This window comes from Labeo rohita, chromosome 14 (genome assembly GCF_022985175.1).
Source record: "Labeo rohita strain BAU-BD-2019 chromosome 14, IGBB_LRoh.1.0, whole genome shotgun sequence".
NCBI classification, from domain to species: Eukaryota; Metazoa; Chordata; class Actinopteri; order Cypriniformes; family Cyprinidae; genus Labeo; species Labeo rohita.
The window spans coordinates 6,953,517-6,973,708 of record NC_066882.1 but is presented as its reverse complement, the minus strand read 5'-3'; the positions used below and the strand labels follow the sequence as shown (position 1 = coordinate 6,973,708).

General features: G+C 33.2%; 1 protein-coding gene across 7 annotated transcripts in view; it reads left to right on the top strand.

The window, feature by feature from the left end:
• The window catches only part of sorbs2b (sorbin and SH3 domain containing 2b), a 61,218-nt gene that overhangs the window by 7,732 nt on the left and 33,294 nt on the right, over window positions 1–20,192 (top strand). For 6 of the 7 annotated variants that reach the window (XM_051127996.1, XM_051127991.1, XM_051127994.1 and 3 more), the window contains exons 3-7: window positions 10,533–10,586; window positions 13,926–14,021; window positions 15,116–15,142; window positions 17,168–17,295; window positions 19,291–19,623. In XM_051127996.1, the coding sequence (XP_050983953.1) occupies window positions 10,533–10,586; window positions 13,926–14,021; window positions 15,116–15,142; window positions 17,168–17,295; window positions 19,291–19,623 (638 nt within the window). The remainder of the gene's footprint in view (window positions 1–10,532; window positions 10,587–13,925; window positions 14,022–15,115; window positions 15,143–17,167; window positions 17,296–19,290; window positions 19,624–20,192) is intronic. The other variant, XM_051127995.1, reaches the window with a different exon arrangement.

Genomic DNA, 20,192 nt, shown 5'->3' with positions numbered 1-20,192 from the left:
AGCTGCTCTTTGATATCAGGTGGCTGTTTAAATCAGATTGCTGTGAATGATGTATTGGAGCAGCCACACATGATGTCAACCAATTGGCTGGCGTACGCATGGCGATACCATGTCAGAGGACTAGTAGACTTAGCAGTCTGTCACTTTGGGTGCCCTCCAGAGGTTAAACACCTAATTAGCAGATGAATCTCCCAGCCCAGGGGAGTGCTTCTGTCAGAGGAATGGGTCCAACTGGTTTTTTAAATGTCAGCCCATTTAGATATTTGTCAGATTGCGTCTAGGAGAAGGTGCTGGCATGCTGAGTGCTGGCTGCTTATCTTGGCTATCAGGTTGGGTCCCTGTTTTACTGGCCGTTATGTGTATACATTATAAGACGCTCTAAAAGCCTTCCTCTCTTCACAAAGCAGAGCTTGAATAAAAAAGAGGTTTTGCAATTGTTTAGAAAAGACTTCATCAGGATATTTCGTTCTGAAGACATCGGCTCATGAGCACTTTGTCAGACTAAACATTCAGAAGACAGACTGAAGATGCCATAGATGGCAACACTACCAAAAAAGGAAAGATTATATTCCTAAAAGACAATATTCCTAAAAGCTATTTTACACACTGTAAAGGAGACTGTTCCTTAGTGTTGCACCTTAGTATGTCCCATACCAATATTTCTGAACATAAAATGAGCTCTGTACTTCTATTATGATTAAATATTTATTAAGTATTAAGCTCCAGCTTGTGCAATGTACTGTTAAGATAAAGTAAATAAAATAATAAGTAAAACTTACTCACAGTTTTAATATAGCCATAGGATTACAGGAATTACATGGATAGTTCACCCAAAATGAAAAATCTCTTGCAAACATATTTTTGGTTACAAACCTATAAGACCCTCATTCATCTTTGGAATGCAAATTAGGATTTTTATGATGAAATTCGAGAGCTTTCTGACCTGCATGAAGCTACGAGAATACTACTTTATTTAATAAAAAACCTTAAACACTGATGATTTAAACAGCTTTACAGCTTTACAGAATAATGAATGTAGGTGCTTTTATTAAATAATAAGCTTAGCATTTCTGCTTTTACAAAAGCAGCCCCATCCCTAACCTTAATTTTTGCTCATTTTTTTCCACCAAGGAAAAAGACAGACAAGTTGAGTTAAAAACAACATTATGATACAAATGTTGTTGCTGATAACTTTCAGTGAACACAGAATACTTCTTTAATGTTTTTTGAACTATTTGTAGACTTCCTTAAAAATATTATCCAAGATTTTCACTAGGAATGCACAATATTATCGGAGTGATATCGGAATTGGACGATAATGGCTGTAAATGTAGATATCGGCTCTGGCCTGATATGAAAAAATTATGCCTATAGGTCTTGCTGATAAGAGGAATAGGTTAACTCACATGTGAATTTTTACAACTCTTTTGCTGTAGACCATCTACAAGTGTTAAATCTTAAAATAAAATGTTATAGTTACCACTGCATCTTTCTGAAAATAAATAAATAAATAAATGCAGCAATTGATATATAGTTTATTTATAGTTATTTTTAAAGATTCAACTGTCATTATAAAAGAACTTCATTATTGTTTATTTAACTCTAACAAATTAGTTCTTGTTAAAAACTAACCAAAATGAGAAATAATTTATAATATCCACTCAGGAGAGACTTGGTTTGTCATTTCCAAAACAAAATGAAATATATCAGTATTGGCTATCGGTCAAAATGAGTTGAAAAGTATCGGCATTAGGGATGGGCAATATCTTATCATTTCGATATACCGGTAAAAATTTTCCTTACGATAAAAAAATTAGTCTTCCCGTGATAATAATGATAAAGTCTACGGTAGCGCATGTGCAATACAGTTTTGCATGTGCACGAGCCTGTTTACAAACCTGTTGTCCAACAAAGATATCATTTATTGACATGCTTTTTCTCTAAATTAACTTTATAATAGTCGACGTCTTCATATCTAAAAATGAGGCAGAAATCATACTATTTCTATTAAACTACAGTGATAACTGGATTCGAGATTTCCTGGAGTGTGGTCAGTACTATTACTTCTGCTATAAGGCATATGTGGAGTTTCTGCAAAAGGGCGCCCTCTGGCTTCCAGTGCATTAAACAGTCATTACATTGTACGGGTGTATTCAGTTATGCTCTATTTTGGGTAAAAATAGGAAAGATAATACTTTTCTCTAAAGAAACTGGATTCCCTTATTTATCGGCATTGATATCGTTATCGCAATAATACCAGAAATTATTGTTATAAATTTTTAAGCCAATATCGCCCATCCCTAATCAGCATATCGGATATCAGCAAAAATCCAATATCAAGTTTCAAGTTTTGCATCCCTATTTTTTTTACAATCTTTTTACAGCAGTCCAAGTTAATCTTCAGTACATTCTTTGAATTCCATAAAGAAGTCAGAAAAGCAACTACTGTAGCTAAATCTGGAAACTCTTAAACTGTGAACTTTTAGTGTGGCTGATTGTTTTGTCGAGGGAAGCTGTGGCTCTCGATCTCCAGCTGTTTAAATGTTAAGTGTCTGACTGAGACATTGCCGAACAATGTGTTGGCCGCCCGAGCCCGCAGGGGCACCTGCTGATTCCACCAGCTGGATCGCAGCAGAGACTCAAGTTTTGGCAGATGTCCCAATATACTCCTCTCATAGGCTTCTAGCTAAGGACAGTATCTAACCTCTCACACTCACATGGATGCCAGTGAACCCTTTATTGGCACAAACATACTAAATCACAAGGGGCTCTTTTAACTCAATCCCTTCTCTTGTGGGAAGATCATGTGCTGTGCACTTTGCACAGTCATTTAACCCCAGTGGGGAACATGCAGACTCGCAGTCCCCAACCAGGAATGGCCCGTGCCATATTTGGATTGTGAACCACTCAAAGTTGCGTGAACCAAAAGTTCTAGCAGCATAAGGCTTGAAAATAGCAGTTGTTCAAGTATGTTGTGCACAACTCTGATCCGTTACTCAAAACTAAATTTGGAGCAGTTATCAACATGATTTTGCAACTTGGTTTTGATGTACTGACCACATGTGGGCTCATTCCATTAAGTTCAATGCAGCTATCTTTATTATATTATGGATACCAAAGAAAATGATTGCACTTCGTAGTCCTTTTTTTTAAAAAAAATAAAATAAAATTAGGATTATCATTTATACAGTACTATGGTGAAAAAAGTTTATGGCCTTAATATCAGCAAGAATGAATCAATGCAATCAAGTTGATCAAAAGTAGCACTAAAGGCTTCAAAATCCAAAAAATATTTTGAACTTTCTATTAAAAGAGTATTGGAAAAAGTATTAACATGTAAAAAGTGTATCAGAATGTAAAAACGTGTGTTTTCGACAAAGCAAATCAGCATATTAGAATTTTTAAGGATCATGTGACACTGAAGACTAGACTAACAATGCTGAAAATTCAGCTTTTCATCAAAATAAAAATAAAATAAATATTTTAAATGGTAATAATATTTTGCAATATTACAATTTTTACCTTATTTTTGATCAATTAAATGCAACAGCCTTGCTGAGCATGTATACTTTAATCGTACTGACCCCAAGGTTACAGTGTATATTAAATACAGTTGCTGTTTCAAAAGCTTTAGCATTTATGTTTATCACTTCTGGTCACTCTTAGATACTCTAGTACTGCACAGACATTTTATATTAGGAGCTAGATATAGCAATGAAATTATACTCCTAAAGCACATGGGAGCAATTTAAGCAATTATCTGAGGCTTTAGAAACTATGTGTTGGTCTTGTTACATCAAACGGAAAGCACTGCAGCAAACATGCACAGTTCCCAACTTAATGTAATTGTGATTCAAAAGTTACCATTTAGGAGAACACAGAGCTTTTTGTGTCCTGATTCTGATGCTCTTATAAATAGCCCGTTTGGAAATCCCTGATGAAATGCAAGAGATTCTTCCTATTTTGGAGAATACAAGCAGCATATCCAGCATATTAGTGTCTTACTTAGGGGATTCGAGAGAGCCCATTACTGGGATGTTATGTTTTTACCGTCAGGAAAGGCAGGAGCCGTAATGTAACCATTAAATTGTTCTTCTGAGAACATCTATTTCAAGACATCCATAATAGAATCTCCAACAGGTAGGATAAGCATCAGCATAATCCATAGCTTTTAAAGGGAATGCAATTACTGTTATCAGACTATGCACATAAAAGCATCCAGAACAAAAAAGTTCTGTTTTCTCTGGTAGAATATTCCATTCAGAGTAGTATTTTTTGCTTTGTTTTCATGCCATTTTATAAATATGCATACGTTTAAACTTAAACTAACATCACTAAAAGAATTACAAAACCCATAGGGGTTTTATTACCTATAAAGCTAATCACTTTAACTTTATACATTTACAAAGTCATTCCAAACTCTATGCTTGCAGCATAAGCCCGATTGTGTGACTTACATTTATTTTAATGAATATATCTGTAAATCTAAATAATCTGTGTATAAAAGAGTGCATAAAGCTGCTTTGAAGACAGCAAATTATAGCCTCTGAAAACTTGTTCCCTTCCGGTCTTGAATAATTCATCACAGATAAACAGGCTAATAAATGTTAAGACCGAATCCATTAATGCCTTCGGTTCTCTCTTAGCTCTTGTCTACTGATTTAATTGGCAGCGTAGCTGTTTTTATTTTTCTTCGACCTGGCGCTGGAGCATTACTCATGGAGATGAATGACATGTTCTCATCTCTGACTTCTGGTAAAGGCTTTTAGGCTGAGGTGAAAATGGCCAGTGTCCAGTCCTTACACAGAAGTCTGACAAATCTGACTATAAATAAGCCATCAAAACAGAACAACATGATCGTCATAGCACCGTCCATGTACAAACAGTACGAGTGTGTATTTTAACTTAGCTTGTGTTTAAAAACGGCATGGAATCGAAACTGACCCAGTTTAGTAATCATCCCTAGTATGCCTATGATTCATCAGCGCATATACATTAACTTTATTCTAAAGAAAAAAGGTTAGAGAACAGTTATCATGTTTAGATATGAAACAGCTCACTTACTGTACATCATGGTTTGGTCAGTTACCCAGATACGCGGCCATATTGGAGATACTTGGATGTAAACAACAGCACAAGTTGTATGGTTAATGTACTACTGAATAAATTGTTCTGCTAATTTATGCTGTCTAAGCCGCAGAAGTAACATGTGGAAGCTGCTAAATCATATAGAGAATGACTCAGTAAGCAGGAAATGGCTCGATATTTTGACAAAGTAAAGTTAATAGGTGGTAAAGATACATACGTGCATGATTAAATAGATATTAACCTAATATTTCACCTACCTGACCGAACAAAGATGAATGTTGTCAAGATTCTTGCCCTGGAAATCCTGGTTCAGTCTGGCCAAGCACAAACGTCTTTTGTTCATCAAACCATTTTTGGCACTCTTCTCCTTGATTTGTTATAACTTTTGGCAGTCTGTAGTACTGTTCAGTTCAGTTCATTCAGTTCAGTTGCATTGTTTACATTCAGTGTTGCCAATAGGGCCAACTGATGATGCGACGTGAAAAGTACTGGGATAAAAGTTTATAGTTTGGATATAAACACTGATGTCTATGGTATTGATCAAAATGCAGTAAATCATCTTTTTAATGTCATTTTTACGTCAAATTTGCGCTTTAAATAAGGTTTATTGATTACAATGTTGATTACATTGTTTTGCCAAGTGACTGTTAAAAAAAGAATTGTCATTGACTCATTCATTCAAGAGATTCATTCAAAAACGCTGATTCATTCAGTAATGGAACAAGTGAAGCATTTATGAGTGAAGGTCCTTGCAAATTAAGTCAGAAATTTTCTCATGCATTTTTTCATGTTTTTTCATCATTTTATTCTCTGTAAATGCTTGCTACAAATGCAAAAAATGCAGAAAATTTGATCCGAATTTTAGTAAACGTGATGGACACAACATGAGGTTGTATTTATTTTTAATGTGTAAACTTTTTGGACGAGAATTTCGGACCTTGAGTCAATAAATCATTCATACAAACAATTTTCTTTAATAATTCATTCAAATTAATTAAACATTTTTGAACAGAATAAGGCAGTTAGTAGGTTGTCACAGACTCTGGTAAATTACATTTTATTTTGCTTAGTTCAGAATCGTGGGAGATTGTAATCTCTATTTGAAACAAAAAAAATTCTGATTCTCAGTTTGTTCAGAATTGTGCATCTCCAGCACAATTTTACTGTTAAAATTACTGAAATATTAAAATGCATTTTTTTTTATACTAAGAATATAATGATAAAAATCCATGCAGTGGTTTTTAATTAATTTGTAAAAATAATATCCCCTTTTTCAAATGGAGCCATTCTCAGATGCCTGTTGGTGTGGCGACACATGATAGAGGCCGCTCCCACGATAGTTGATTGACATGAGCGTCTTACCTAAGACCCGCCCTAAATGAGCTGTAACAGTCCAACTTCTATTGTTTAGATGCTGGAGCAGGGATGTAAGATAGACAAGAATATCTCAGATTGAGTGATTGAGGTGTTGTGTTGCCAGATGTAATAATGAACATAGTGGTCATCATTTACACCTGACATCTGAACTGCTGAAGATACAGTGGATTACGTGTGTTTGTGAAGAGAATACACCTCCTGATCTACATAAATGCATCTATGTTCACGCAAATCATTCGTGATCCAGCTTCACTTACAGCTGAAGTGAGTATAAGGGTTTTTTTATGGATTTTTGCGATCGCCTTTCCTAAAAACCTGCTAGTTAGCAAGTTTAGCGACTAAACGCTGCTAAAGTAAACAGGCTCGTCACTCCACAGAGAGAACAGAGGGGTGGGGCGAGCAGAGCTCATTTGCATTTAAAGCAGCCTCGACCAGAATGGGATGATTTTTGCAGAGCTGATTTTGGCAAGGTAAAAAGGGTGTTGTTTTACACTACCATTGAGAATTTTTAACCAAAGTATGTTATAGACTTTTCATTAATACCCTAAAGAATCATATCAACTTGTGGAAAATGGGCATCCGATGACCCCTTTAAATTATGACAGAATTTTAATGTCTTTAATGAAAATGTGACAATTTTCACTTCCTCTGCAACAAGTAACTTCTTTTCTGCTGACATAACAAAGTCCATGTAGTCAGAAAAAATTAACCGATAGTATCATAGCTTAGCAATCACAATCCAATCAAATCCTTATGGATAAAATCAATCCTGCCTGCAGTATTTCCCACTGAGTATGCACTTCATTGAATGTAAATGCTGCAAAATGTTAAGCTCGCATGCTGCAGATTTTGCTGTCAAAAATATGCATGCTCAGTCTACTAGCTTTTTAAATTAATTTTCAGCATAAACTAGTGTTTAGAAGCCTTCATGTTTACTGCTTGTCCTCTTGGAGCGTTTCCATGGTGGAGCTATTTATTTGACGACCGCACTGAAATATTGATGGCTATGGAAATGAGTGTGGCCTATTGGCTTGGCTCTCCCTGGCATTTCCCCAGACAGAATGATTCCTAATGTTCCAATAGATAAATAAATGACTAGAGTGAGCCCTGCTCATGAATATAAATGTGGAGCTGTGTCCATTCCTTAGGCAAGTGTCCAGATCCCTTCCCCTCCAGCTGTTCTGTCGCCACAAGTCTGCACCCTTGAAATCCAATATCATAATCTTTTCCTCATTTACTGCTGACAGGTCATTACAACCTTTGATTTACCCAAGTCCAGTGGTATCACAGGCAAAAGTGTCCGCTGTGTTTTTGACCAGATTTATTGGCTGTGGTGTCTGAAGATTTATTTTGAGGATGACCTCTGGGTGTGTTTTTAATGGAGCACAGCATGGGGCAATCCTCTTTGGCTCAATGTTTTATTAAGAGCTGTAGGTGAATATTTATTTACCTTTATTTATACTATACTGATGACACCATGCATGATATATTTTTTGTTTTGTTTTTTAAAATTGTTTAATTTTAGAGTTTACAAACTCTTTTAAAGAGAAAATGTATCCAAAAATGTAGTTTTGTACATGCATTTTTGTTATTATTTTTTATGATATATATTAGTAGAGTATTGACACTGCTCTTTTTTAAAAATAAATTTAATAGTGTTGTTAAGCTTAAAGGCTGTTAAGCTTCAAAATTGACATTAAATCATAAACGCGGCAAAGCGATAGGGCAGATTTGTGAAGAAAAGTTTTTATTAGTGTCATTGTTAACTAAAATGAAAACTGTGTTAATTCAAATGAATTCAGTAAAGCTGAAAAAATTAGATATTAGATGAAAAACCTAAACTTTAAAAACTTAGAAAATTAGGGGGGAAAAACCTGCTAAATAAAATAAAATAAGTTTAGGATGAATTACCAAAATTACTAATTTACTAACTGAAATAAAATCAATATAAATATAACAGAAATATATAAAAAAGAAACAAAAATGGCAAAAGCACATAAACTAAAAAAAAAAAAAAAACTAAATCAAAACATTAATATTATATTAGTACATAAATTAGATATTAGAAATGTTGCCTTAGCAAATAACTGAAATAAGTTTAAGCTGAACTACCAAAACTACTAAAATACTGACTGAAATAAAATAAATGAAACCTAAACAGAAATATATATATATAATAGATAATAGATAATAGCAACTAAACATGACAGAATTACATAAACTAATAATTAAAATAAAAAAAAAAAAAGACAAATTCAAAATATTAATATAATATTAGTATATAAACAATAAATTAGAAATGATTTACACACACACACACACACACATATATATATATATATAATAGAAACTAAACATGACAAAAACACATAAACTAAAAAGTAAAATATAAATAAAAAGCTAATTCAAAATATTAATATTATATTAGTATATAAACAATAAATTAGAAATGTTGCATTAGCAAATAAATGAAATAAAATAAGTTTAAGTTAAACTACCAAAATTACTAAATTACTGTAAACTGTAATAAATAAAACAAATTAATGCTAAAAAGAAATATATATTTAAAATAGAAACTAAAAATGACAAAAGCACATAAACTAAAAATCTAAATGAAAAATATCAAATAACTGAAATAAAATAAGTTAGACCAAAATTACTAAATTACTGACTGCAGTAAAGTAAATGAATATAAATAGTTTAAAACACTGAAACTAAAAATAGCAAAAGCACATAGCAAATTCACTAAAACTAAAAATTTAAATCAAAATGGAAAAAAACGAATCCAAAATATTAAATTAAATAGTATATTAGTATATAAAGAATAAATCAGAAACTAGAAATGTTGCCTTAGCAAATAACTGAAATAAAATAAATTTAAAGCAAAATGCTAGTATTTTCCTCTGTTGCAGATTTAAGATCTTATTGGTGTTTTTTGTATATATTTGGTGCATCAAGATGTATCAAGTCAGAATTTGACATCAAAGATGCCAATTGTCACTGGTTCTCATGCGGCACGAAACCGATTGCAACATCAAATTTAAATATGAGCATAGTCTTGGACTATACGTCTAATGGACTTCTTTTATGAATCTTTCATGGTGCTTTTCCATCATTTTTGGTCACCCTTCACATTAACTACTTGGAACAGAGCAGCACGAACGCTTAACCTTATGAGCTCTGTGAAAGAAAGAATGGCTTGGAAGTAAATGATGACAGAAATTTCATTTATCCCTTTAAAATGTAACCTAACACAAAGGTTTAGAATAGCAAATTTGAATACCTTCCTCTTGTCATGACCTATGAACGCACAGCATACCACAATCAAAGAACGGTCTCAGGTGAAGCACACTTTGCGTGTTGAACGACGGGTGGTCTACATGTGTGACAAGTGGCCCACGTGCCTGCCGTGGCACTCTGAAAGCGAGCCATGCGTCTTGCACATGAGCACACGCTCACGGTGTCTCCTATCTGACATATTTGCAGCACTTTGCCTCTGCCGATGAGTTAAGTAATGTAATAATGTGATTAAGTGACAGTGTTCCTATCATAGACCATCCCTGAAATATTCATCTTGTGCTAAAATAAGTCAGATATTTTCAGAGTAGAGTCACATGGGCTGTTAATCCATCACTGAAAAATTAGTAATCTAGGTCAAACTAAACAGGGGTTTAATTAGTTACAATAGCCCCCCTACGAGTGTGTGATTGCTCCTCCTTGCTGGCAACGAACTCAAAGAGATGTTACGCTCTGACACACCAAAAGTGGTCATGTGTAAGATCTGAGAATGCGTGCAGATATATGTGTATGTATGGTGTGTATTTTGATCCCGCGCTGCGTGTTTCTGAGCTGAAACGCCAGGCTTGTATCACCTTTCACTCTTGGGCCTCATATCCCAAGAGGGATGTTAACCAGCCACATTAGACACTTGCTAGCATGCTGGCGTGCCGGGAAGAAACGGGCCGCCTGTACCATGCTACCTGCACTCATACATGCTGTACACATGGATAAATCAATGCTTTACTTGCCAAGGAGTACGGGTCGCTGATTTTTAATATGTCTTTCAGGACTGTGTGACATCAAGACACCACAAGAAGGAGAGATCTTCAATATGAACACAGGTAAGTTCAAACCAGTTTCAGTTTGCATGGTTGAAATGATTTAAGGCACGTTAAAGAAATGTAACAAAATGTGTCTAGTGTGATAACACATTGTAAACAAGTACTGTAGTACCACGGTGTTCTTTTAAGTACCTTGGAGTAACATGCAAATGCCAGTGATAGGAATGTATTAATCATTACCTAGCATAAATAGGGGCCTTACGAAATCTGTTTTATTTTTACCCAAATTCCGTTTTTTTCTGTTTTAATTTTTCTGGATTCTATTTTTTCCCGTTCTCAACTCCTTTTTAGTGGTTAAATAAAATTTTATTATATTAATCAAAGAGCTTGTCTAATTAATTAAAATCATGAAACTTATACAATTTCACATCAATTTAATAATGGTTTAACAAAAATGACATGTTTAGGACCCTGAAATGTTTTATTTTGTGTCACCATATGTTTTAATGTTATCAAAATCTAATTTCTAATTATTTGAATGCATACTTAATTTATTCAAATGTATTTTTAAAATAGCCTTATGAAAGTTTTTTTTACCCTCAGAAATTCTGTGTTGTGTATTTAAAATGTTCTGGTTATCAAGTGATGCCATAAAACATTAATTTCACTTATCTTTTAATCATTGAAAATTAAGCAAACTGTTTTTTGGCGAACAAAAGGGAATTTACTATTAAAATTCAAACATAAAAGAAATGTTTGTGATTATACCCTAATAAATAATGTTTGTTTAATTTTAGTAGTAGTAGTAGTAGTAATATATATCTGGCACAATGTCTTCAGGTTAAACCGGACTTTTATTTTGACGGGTTGCCGTGTCTACCTTTACATTTCTGTGTGTATAACGCTAGTTTTCCTAAAATGGAATGGTCAAATGCTCATGAAGTGACTCTCAGCAGATATTGTTCATGTATTTATGTCCTCATTTAGTGAGAAGACAGATGCTAAAATCACAGCGAGATAAACGCGAGCTTCAGTGTGTGTAGTAAACAAAACCGCTCGTTTTGGCTTGCTTTTGTGCTCTTGAAAAATATTTCTTGAGTTTTTCTTGTTTTGAGAAATCAATAGAAATATTACAGCAATGTGTGGTCTTTAGATAACTTTATCTATTATTAATTATAATATACTATGTGGCTGAAGAGTCCACCAAGTAGAAGTAGATTTGGCCCTTTAGAGGGCAAAAAAAAGGGAGGGTAGGGCTGTCAAACAATTAATTGCGATTAATCGCATACAAATTTGTGTGTGTTGTATGTAATTATTATGTATATATAAATACACACAACTTAATGTATATATTTAAAAGAAATACGTTATGTACAAAATATTTATATATATATATATATATATATATATATATATTGTAAATATTTATTAAATATATACATGAATGTGTTTGTATTTACATATGCATAATAATTACACACAGTACACGCACATATATTAAGCAAACTCAAACTTTTATTTTGTATGCGATTAATCACGATTAATCGCTTGACAGCCCTAGAATTTATTGCCTACCAGCCACAGCAACATATACAAACAAGTAACAAAGTAAACACTTCATTGACTCTAATCAAGTGTTACAAGGCAGAAATGAATGAAATGTGCATTTCTCTTTACGCAGGCTCAACAGGACTTGTTTTTGTAGGGCAGAGCATGTGATTTTGTATTCATCTCAGGGATTCTGAGAAAAGCTGTGCAGGGGGTGTTCTTATTTCTTGGCTGACTTTCTTTGAGAACTCTGTCTTTTCAGAGTTTGACAATGATTTTGGCACCCAAACTGCCTTTTTGACATCCAGAGGTTTAACAGTCAAGGAAAAGGAAATCCGTCTGGCTACATCTGGCAGTGCCAACACCCTACCCTGTCAATTTGCAAAATAGTCTTGAAGTGTCCTCACTTTTAGGTTCTGCTTCAGTTGTGGCAACCTTGGATGCCAGGACTTCTTAGAAAACACTTGCGGCTAATGCGTAATTAGATTTCTGACACATATTAGATGATATTTAATTTCTATGTTGAACAGAATTACTATTATTCTGATATATACTGTTTAAAGGTTTGAGGTTGGTAAGATTTTTTTTATGTTCTTATGCTTACCAAGGCAAGATTTATTTAATTAAAAATACAGTAAAAACAGTAATATTGTGAAATTACAATTTAAACTGTTTTCTATTTGGATATACACTACCAGTCCAAAGTAAGATTTTTGATGTTTTTTTTTTTTTTAAAGAAGTCTCTTCTTCTCACCAAGCCTGCATTTATATGATCCAAAATAATGCAAAAGCAGTTATATTGTGCAATATTTATATTATTTAAAATAACTGTTTTCTATTTAAATAAATTTTAAAATGTAATTTATTCCCGTGAGAAATTCTAGAAATTAATCCTTTTATTTAGCAAGGATGCTTTAAATTGATCAAAAGTAATGATATTGAATTTGTGAATTTATAAATATGAATTTATAATGTTACAAAAGATTTCTATTTCAGATAAATACTGTTCTTCTGAACTTTCTATTCATCAAAGAAACCTGAAAAAAATCTACTCAGCTGTTATAATAATAATAATATTTTTTTTCAAGCAGCAAATCAAAATATTAGAAACATTTCTGGAGTAGTGATGCTAAAAATTCAGCTTTGAAATCACAGGAATAAATTACATTTCAAAATATGTTCAAATAGAAAACAGTTATTTTAATAGTACAAATATTTCAAAATGTTACTGTTTTTGCTGTACTTTGGACCAAATAAATGCAGGCTTGGTGAGCATGTTTTTTGACTTCTTTAAAAATATTAAAAATTCTACTGTTCAAAAACTTTTGACTGGTAGTGTGTTTTAAAATGTAATTTATTCCTGTGGTGCAAAGCTTAACTAAAAAAAAAATCTTAAATCTTAAAATGACAGGAAATGTATCAGTGAAAAAGTGTGATTTCACATTTTAAAAAGTTATGGAAAATTTCTATGGATTTCTATAGTCAGTACTCTGTACATTTTTTGTGTATGCTTAGTTTATCTCCTTTAATCACTAATGACTGGAAAATTGAAATGAAAAGGGAGTCGTGGAAAAATGATAGAAGTCAAAATGTGTGGGAACCACATAAACACTGAAAAGAAGCGGTTTAAAGTGTTTAGTCAGTCAGACCACAACACATCCACCCATTCTTCCACGTCCAACAAAAACAAAACTATCCATCCTGCCATGTGAAATAATTTTGCATTGTATATTGTTGTGTTGCTAAGGACGTTTCAACATTGCTCTGCTTGCTGAGTCACAGTTATCTTGCCGTGCAACGGTATTGATGCATGTGCATTTGTGTTTGCATGTGCTACTGCGCTTTTCACAGACAGTGGAGGACATGTCCGCAAAAGCGCCACGCTTTCACTCACTCTAACCCCCATGAAGAGAATCCAGAGCTCACCAAACCTATACACGCTCACAGGTATCAGGAAACAGATCACGTTACCTTAAATCTACAATAATGCATGAAACATCTGAGTTGCTTAAATAAAAACGAGTGGCTGATATTCATATTTTCCTGTTTGTCATAAGCATTACATGTGAGCAGTGGCGCACATTGCTGCCGGTGTTAAATGTGATGGTGTGTTTACTCAGACACCGCGAGCAGGAATTCCTCTTCCCTGCACTCAACGTCACTCATCCCACATCTGTGTTTTGTCTTGCTGCATCTTATGTCCTACCACAGCCTCTCTCCCTCACTTTCTTTCTTTCTCCTCTCTTGTACTCTTGCCCACCCTCTCATTCTTGTGCTCGCAGCTTCTTAAGGAATGTTTGAGAGCGGTAGCGCTCTTTTCCTTTGCTTAAAGGGAAAAAGCAGCTCACAGTGGCCAGATTGTTGCCATAGTTGTGGACTTCCATGGCAACAATTGTATACCTCAGGCTTTTTCCCTCCGTCTCTCACAGCACAGTTTCCTCTGGGGGTGACCCTTTTTGTTTGAGCAGTCTCATGGACTATGACCTCACACACACATATTCTCCATTGTTTAATTAGTCTGCGGGCGGTCGAGGTGCTGCAGGAATGAGCTAACTGAACAAACACGACCCATTCAGGACAGAGTTAGACCGCTGTTCATTTAGCACTGTGTTTAATGAGCAAAGGTTGTTATGTCAAAGAAATCGAAAGAATAGTTTTTTTTTAGCCTTTTGACTTTTGTCGAGTGTTTATTTAAGACAAAATTGTGTGTTTTTAAAACAGCATTTCTGAATTAGTTCAGAAGTGCCAGATTTTCTTTGTAAAATGTAAAGGGGAACCTCCTTTATATGTACAACTTTCTCACGTCACCCCTCTGTCTTTCTTCTTGCTGTCATATATTTTTCTGTCTTCCATTCATCTGTTGTTTTAAAAGCTGAAGCAGTGGTTTGGAATAAATTAAGGATGCAATTTATGCACTGTTGAGCCACATAGTCCACTAAAACATGAATCACTAATGAGTGAATACCTTATTTGCATTAGGTGCTGAGTGGATCCTTTGCTTGAGTTAACAAAGTTTTCTTATCTCATTTTAACCCATGCAGACTCTGAATCACAATCTAAAGATTCAGGTAAGCAAGCTGTATTTTATTATTTTATTTTATTTTATTTTATTTTATTATTTTATTTTATTTTGCAAATAAATACATATGCTTTGAGAAGATAAGTATCTTTTATTGCTGTTGCTGTTCATATTCATTCATACTCAATAGTGGCATTCTGTGGTCAAATATTTTGTATATATGTACTGTATAGACCAATTTGGAGTAGACGTCACAGTTACGTCACTTGCAGCTGTGCGAGCATAGTGGTTGCAAAAAAACACTGGTAACAAGTGGAGGTACATAAGTAAAATCCATCAAAAAAATGTTTGGTGCCTTTTGGTGCCAGAAAATTATTTTTATACAATACTGTCATCAAAGACACCATTTGAAGCTAAACGCATACATTTAAACGTAGATACTATGAATGAAAACTGCTATGATTTTAAAACATAAATTTTATTTAACCCTTTAAATAAAATTAACGTCTACACTGTAAAAAGCAATTTGTTGAGTCAACTTAAAATAATTTGTAACCTGGCTGCCTTAAAATTTTAAGTTTAGTCAACTCAAAAAAAGTTTATTCAACTTAAAATATTAAATTATACTAAGTGACAACTTAGATATTTGAGTTGAATCAACTTAAAATTTTAAGGCAGCTGGGTTACCCATCTGTTAAGTTTAGCGAACACAAATATCTAAGTACTAAGTTACTAAGTTGTTACTTAGTACAACTTAACATTTCAAGTTGAATAAACTTATTTTAGTTGACTGAACTTAAAATTTTAAGGCAGCAGGGTAACAAATTATTTTAAGCTGACTCAGCAAATTGTGTTTTTTGTAAATTTATGTAAATATTCACTTCTATGTTCAAAAATGGGAGTGACATAGACGTGAAAATTTACATACATTAAAATGCACTATTCTAACTTAATTTTTTATAATTCATGAACGAAAACATTTTGTAAGATGATTTTCTATGGTAATGCAATGTCTGATTTTAAAATTGTTTTCAAAGGATGAATTTTTGAGTTTTTAAGTTTTCAACTGATATATAATTTCTTATGAAAAGGCAACGAAGAAAGTCTTTTTGTGACAAAGGTCAGAACTCCTGTTATGATGTAGATTTTTGACTTTTGCACTTTTGTCATAAATTAATCTATTACTTTTCCTACATCATTTGTAACACAAAACAGTGGTATAATATCTATTTAGTCTTTATACCTTTATAACAATATATAGTTTGTCATGATTAGATTAGGATTTATTTGTAATATGGTGGAGTAAACGTAGGCGTCCCGTATATAGAACAGTGACAGTTAGGGGGTTAAACAATAGGTCTACATAATATTCACATATGCTGTTAATAGGGGACGTATTGTGTTAGCCCTACAGTTACAGTATGAAATATTATTTAAACCTATTACTATTACAATTTTTACATAACATTTATTTATTTTATCTCACAATTCTGACTTTTTTCTCGCAAATGCAAGTTTATATCTTCTAATTCAGACTTTATAACTCAATTTAACTCAAAAATAGTGTTTGTCAATTCTGAGGGAAAAAAAGCCAGAAGTGTGGGATATAAACTCCTATTCTGAGCCGTGGGGAAAAGAGAGAATGAGTTGTTTTTATTTTTTAGAATGGTGAGATATAATCTCGGAATTGCAAGATAATGTCAACATTTTTAAATATAAAATCAAATTTACCTTTTTTTATTCTTTTATTCCATGGCTCCACAGACAGCCACTTAAAAACCGTCGTCCCCGTTATGAATCTGTAAGACTATATCAGACTATCTAACGTCAATTTCGTTGATTAACAGTGCTTATCACTGGGTGACAAGGTCTTATAATATGCAGAGAACATTTTTGAAAATGACATCTAATCAATATAATGTATAATCTTTTTAAATGTAACTATTTTGTACCGTATCCATGTAATTCTCTCCGGGGTTTTCTGCAACCATGATGCGCGCGCATCCTGAATGTTTACAAACCTATAATTGGTTTATATGAAACACTTTCAAGTGTTTTGTTTGTGTCCTGTCAGATTTTTGGAGGCCCGGCAGCAGTACCAGTGATGGTCTGAGAAATGGTGACGTGTGGTCTTCTTCTCTGGCAGCTAAAGGCTACAGAAGTGTCAGGCCCATCTTTCAGGATAAAAAGTCACCTACACCAGTATGTTCTGCTGTGTTTACTTCACTTATTTGTTTTTCCCAGCCTTACTATTGCTGGAGGTTTTCCTTCCTCAGGAAATGCCTGTGGAAGTCCATTTGACAGGTTTTATTAATGACATTTTTTTTTTTAACTGTACCGGTCACACCCATTTCTAGTGTTTGAAAACAGAGCACAAAGTAAAGCTCTCAGTTATTATCAAAGAACTCTCTGTACTGTTTGTAATAACAAATAGAGAACACTTCTGTTTCCCATTATGTTTTTGAAAAGCATTACTGTTTGCATGTAATTGGGATTACGTAATTAGATTCCAAAAATTAAGTATTTGTAATTTGAGTATATTACATTTTAAAATTCGCATAATCAGATTACAGTTACTTTTTATGGATTACTTAATTACACATTATTTACACAATGGCGGTAAATTATTCATAATTTATTGATTGTCCCTAATTCTTTTTTTTCCTTTACATTTTCCTCTCTAAAAATCATACTGTGTCACTGCATTTACCTTTGACTAGGCAAGGTAACAAATACATTATTTATATTTTTAGTATTCAAGTCTTGAAATAATTATACTTTTTATGATTTAATTAATTATTAGCTTCTTATCACAAATCCACTGCAGTTCTTACATTAAGCTTACATTAATAATGCATAAAAAAGTAATCTGAAATTAATCTAAAGAAGAATACATTAGCTAAAAAAGTGTATATATATATATATATATATATATGTGTGTGTGTGTGTGTGTGTGTGTGTATATATATTATTTATTTATTTGGAAAATACTGAATTTATGAAATATCTTAAATTGTAATTTATTTTTTTTTTACTTCATACTGTATACTACCAAATGCGGGTAAATAAAATAAAATAAAAATAAAACATGATTAGACATTATTTACAATTTGTGACATAGATTGCAACACTACAATATATACAATGTGTGTGTGTGTGTGTGTGTGTGTGTGTCTGTGTGTGTATATATATACATATAAAAAATACAATTTGGATACATACATAAATACATACATACTGAATGAATGAATGAATAAATGAATGAATGAACAAATATTTGGACCCAAACAATTGAGTCACCAGCAAATATTTTATTTAGATTTTATTTATTTTTTATTTTATTTAGAAATTATTGAATTTCTGAAATATCTCAAATTGTAGGTTTTTACTTTATACTGTATACCACCAAATGCTGGTAAAATAAAATAGAATAGAATAGAATAGAATAGAATAGAATAGAATAGAATAGAATAGAAAAAAATAAAAGAAAATAAAAGAAAATACAGCATGGTTGCAAAAATCACAAAATAGGTTGATGATAAAGAGGTTCAGGTCCTAGTTTGCACCTTATTTATGAAAGTACCTGTTTGTTTTTATTTTACATACTGAAAAGTTCATTTCAGTTTCCTTTCCGTTTGCAGAGAATTTATAAATTTTAATTTTATTTAATTTATTTTCTCTCCTCATTTGTGACCCTGGACCACAAAACCAGTCATAAGGGTCATTTTTTCTGAAATTGAGAATAAGCTTCACATTAATGTATGGTTTTATTAGGATATGACAATATTTGGCCGAGATACAACTGTTTGAAAATCTGGAATCTGAGGGTGCAAAAAAATTTAAATATTGAGAAAATCACATTTAAAGTTGAAGTTCTTCGCAATGCATATTACTAATAAAAAATTAAGTTTTGATATATTAGCTGTTGTAAATTTGCTAAATATCTTCATGGAACATGATCTTTACTTAACATCCTAATGATTTTGGCATAAAAGAAAATTTGATAATTTTGACCCATACAATGTATTGTTGGCTATTGCTACAAATATACCCATGCAACTTGAGACTGGTTTTGTGTTCCAGGGTCACATTTGTAATGTTTGTGTTCTCATTGCCACACAAGTACATGAGAGAAACTTTTCAGTTGTGTCTGTCCATAACAATCAACTGTTTATCACAAAGAGTTTATTCTCCAAGGCAACCACGTCCACACCTTTTTATACAATGAGAGAACCACCACAGAACAACAGTATCTCACAAGAGCATAATGTCCACTCCCAAAGACTGCTGTCCACAGAAGACCAAACCTCATGCTCTTCACAAGCAAAGCAGCCCTACTTACACCTTCCATCTAGGGAGCTGGAGAGACACGTAGCTTCCTTGTCCGTCCGCATTAACCCTAGGCCTCAGATATCAGGACGGCGCACACAGACACTGTCTTTGAGACCCCCTACCCCTCCTAAAAGGATGGACCTCCCGGATAGCCGCTCACGCCCCTGTCCTCCACTGCCATCTGCAGCCCCTCCAGTGGTATATGTCACGGATTTCATAACTACATATGCTTAATAACAGCCTCCCCTACACCATGCTGTGCCTAAGCAAACATGACTAATCCTGTTTCTCCATTTTGCTGATCCACATTCAGGTTCATGTCATTGTCGAATGACATTTTGTATTTATTTAGAGGGTAAAATCATGAATTGCTGTGGTTGGACTTGAATCACTTTTCAAACACTATTTATTCAGCTAACTATACAGTATTTTGGTTTATGCAAAAAAAAAAATACAGTACACTACTGTTCAAAAGTTTGGAGTCAGCAGATTTTTTTTTTCTTTCGTTTTGAAAGAAATACTTCTATTAACTATTATGCATAAATTAGAATTAAAGTAAAAACTAAAGAGATTTAGAATGTTACAAAAGATTTGTTTCAAAGATTTATTTGCTGTTCTTTTTAATCATCAAAAAATTCTGAAAAAAAATGCTATAAATATTAGATATGTTATCCCGCACATGTGAGACTAAAGACGGGAGTATTGGCTGCTGAAAATCCAGCTTTGCATTACATTTTAAAATATATTAAAATAGCAAACAGTTATTA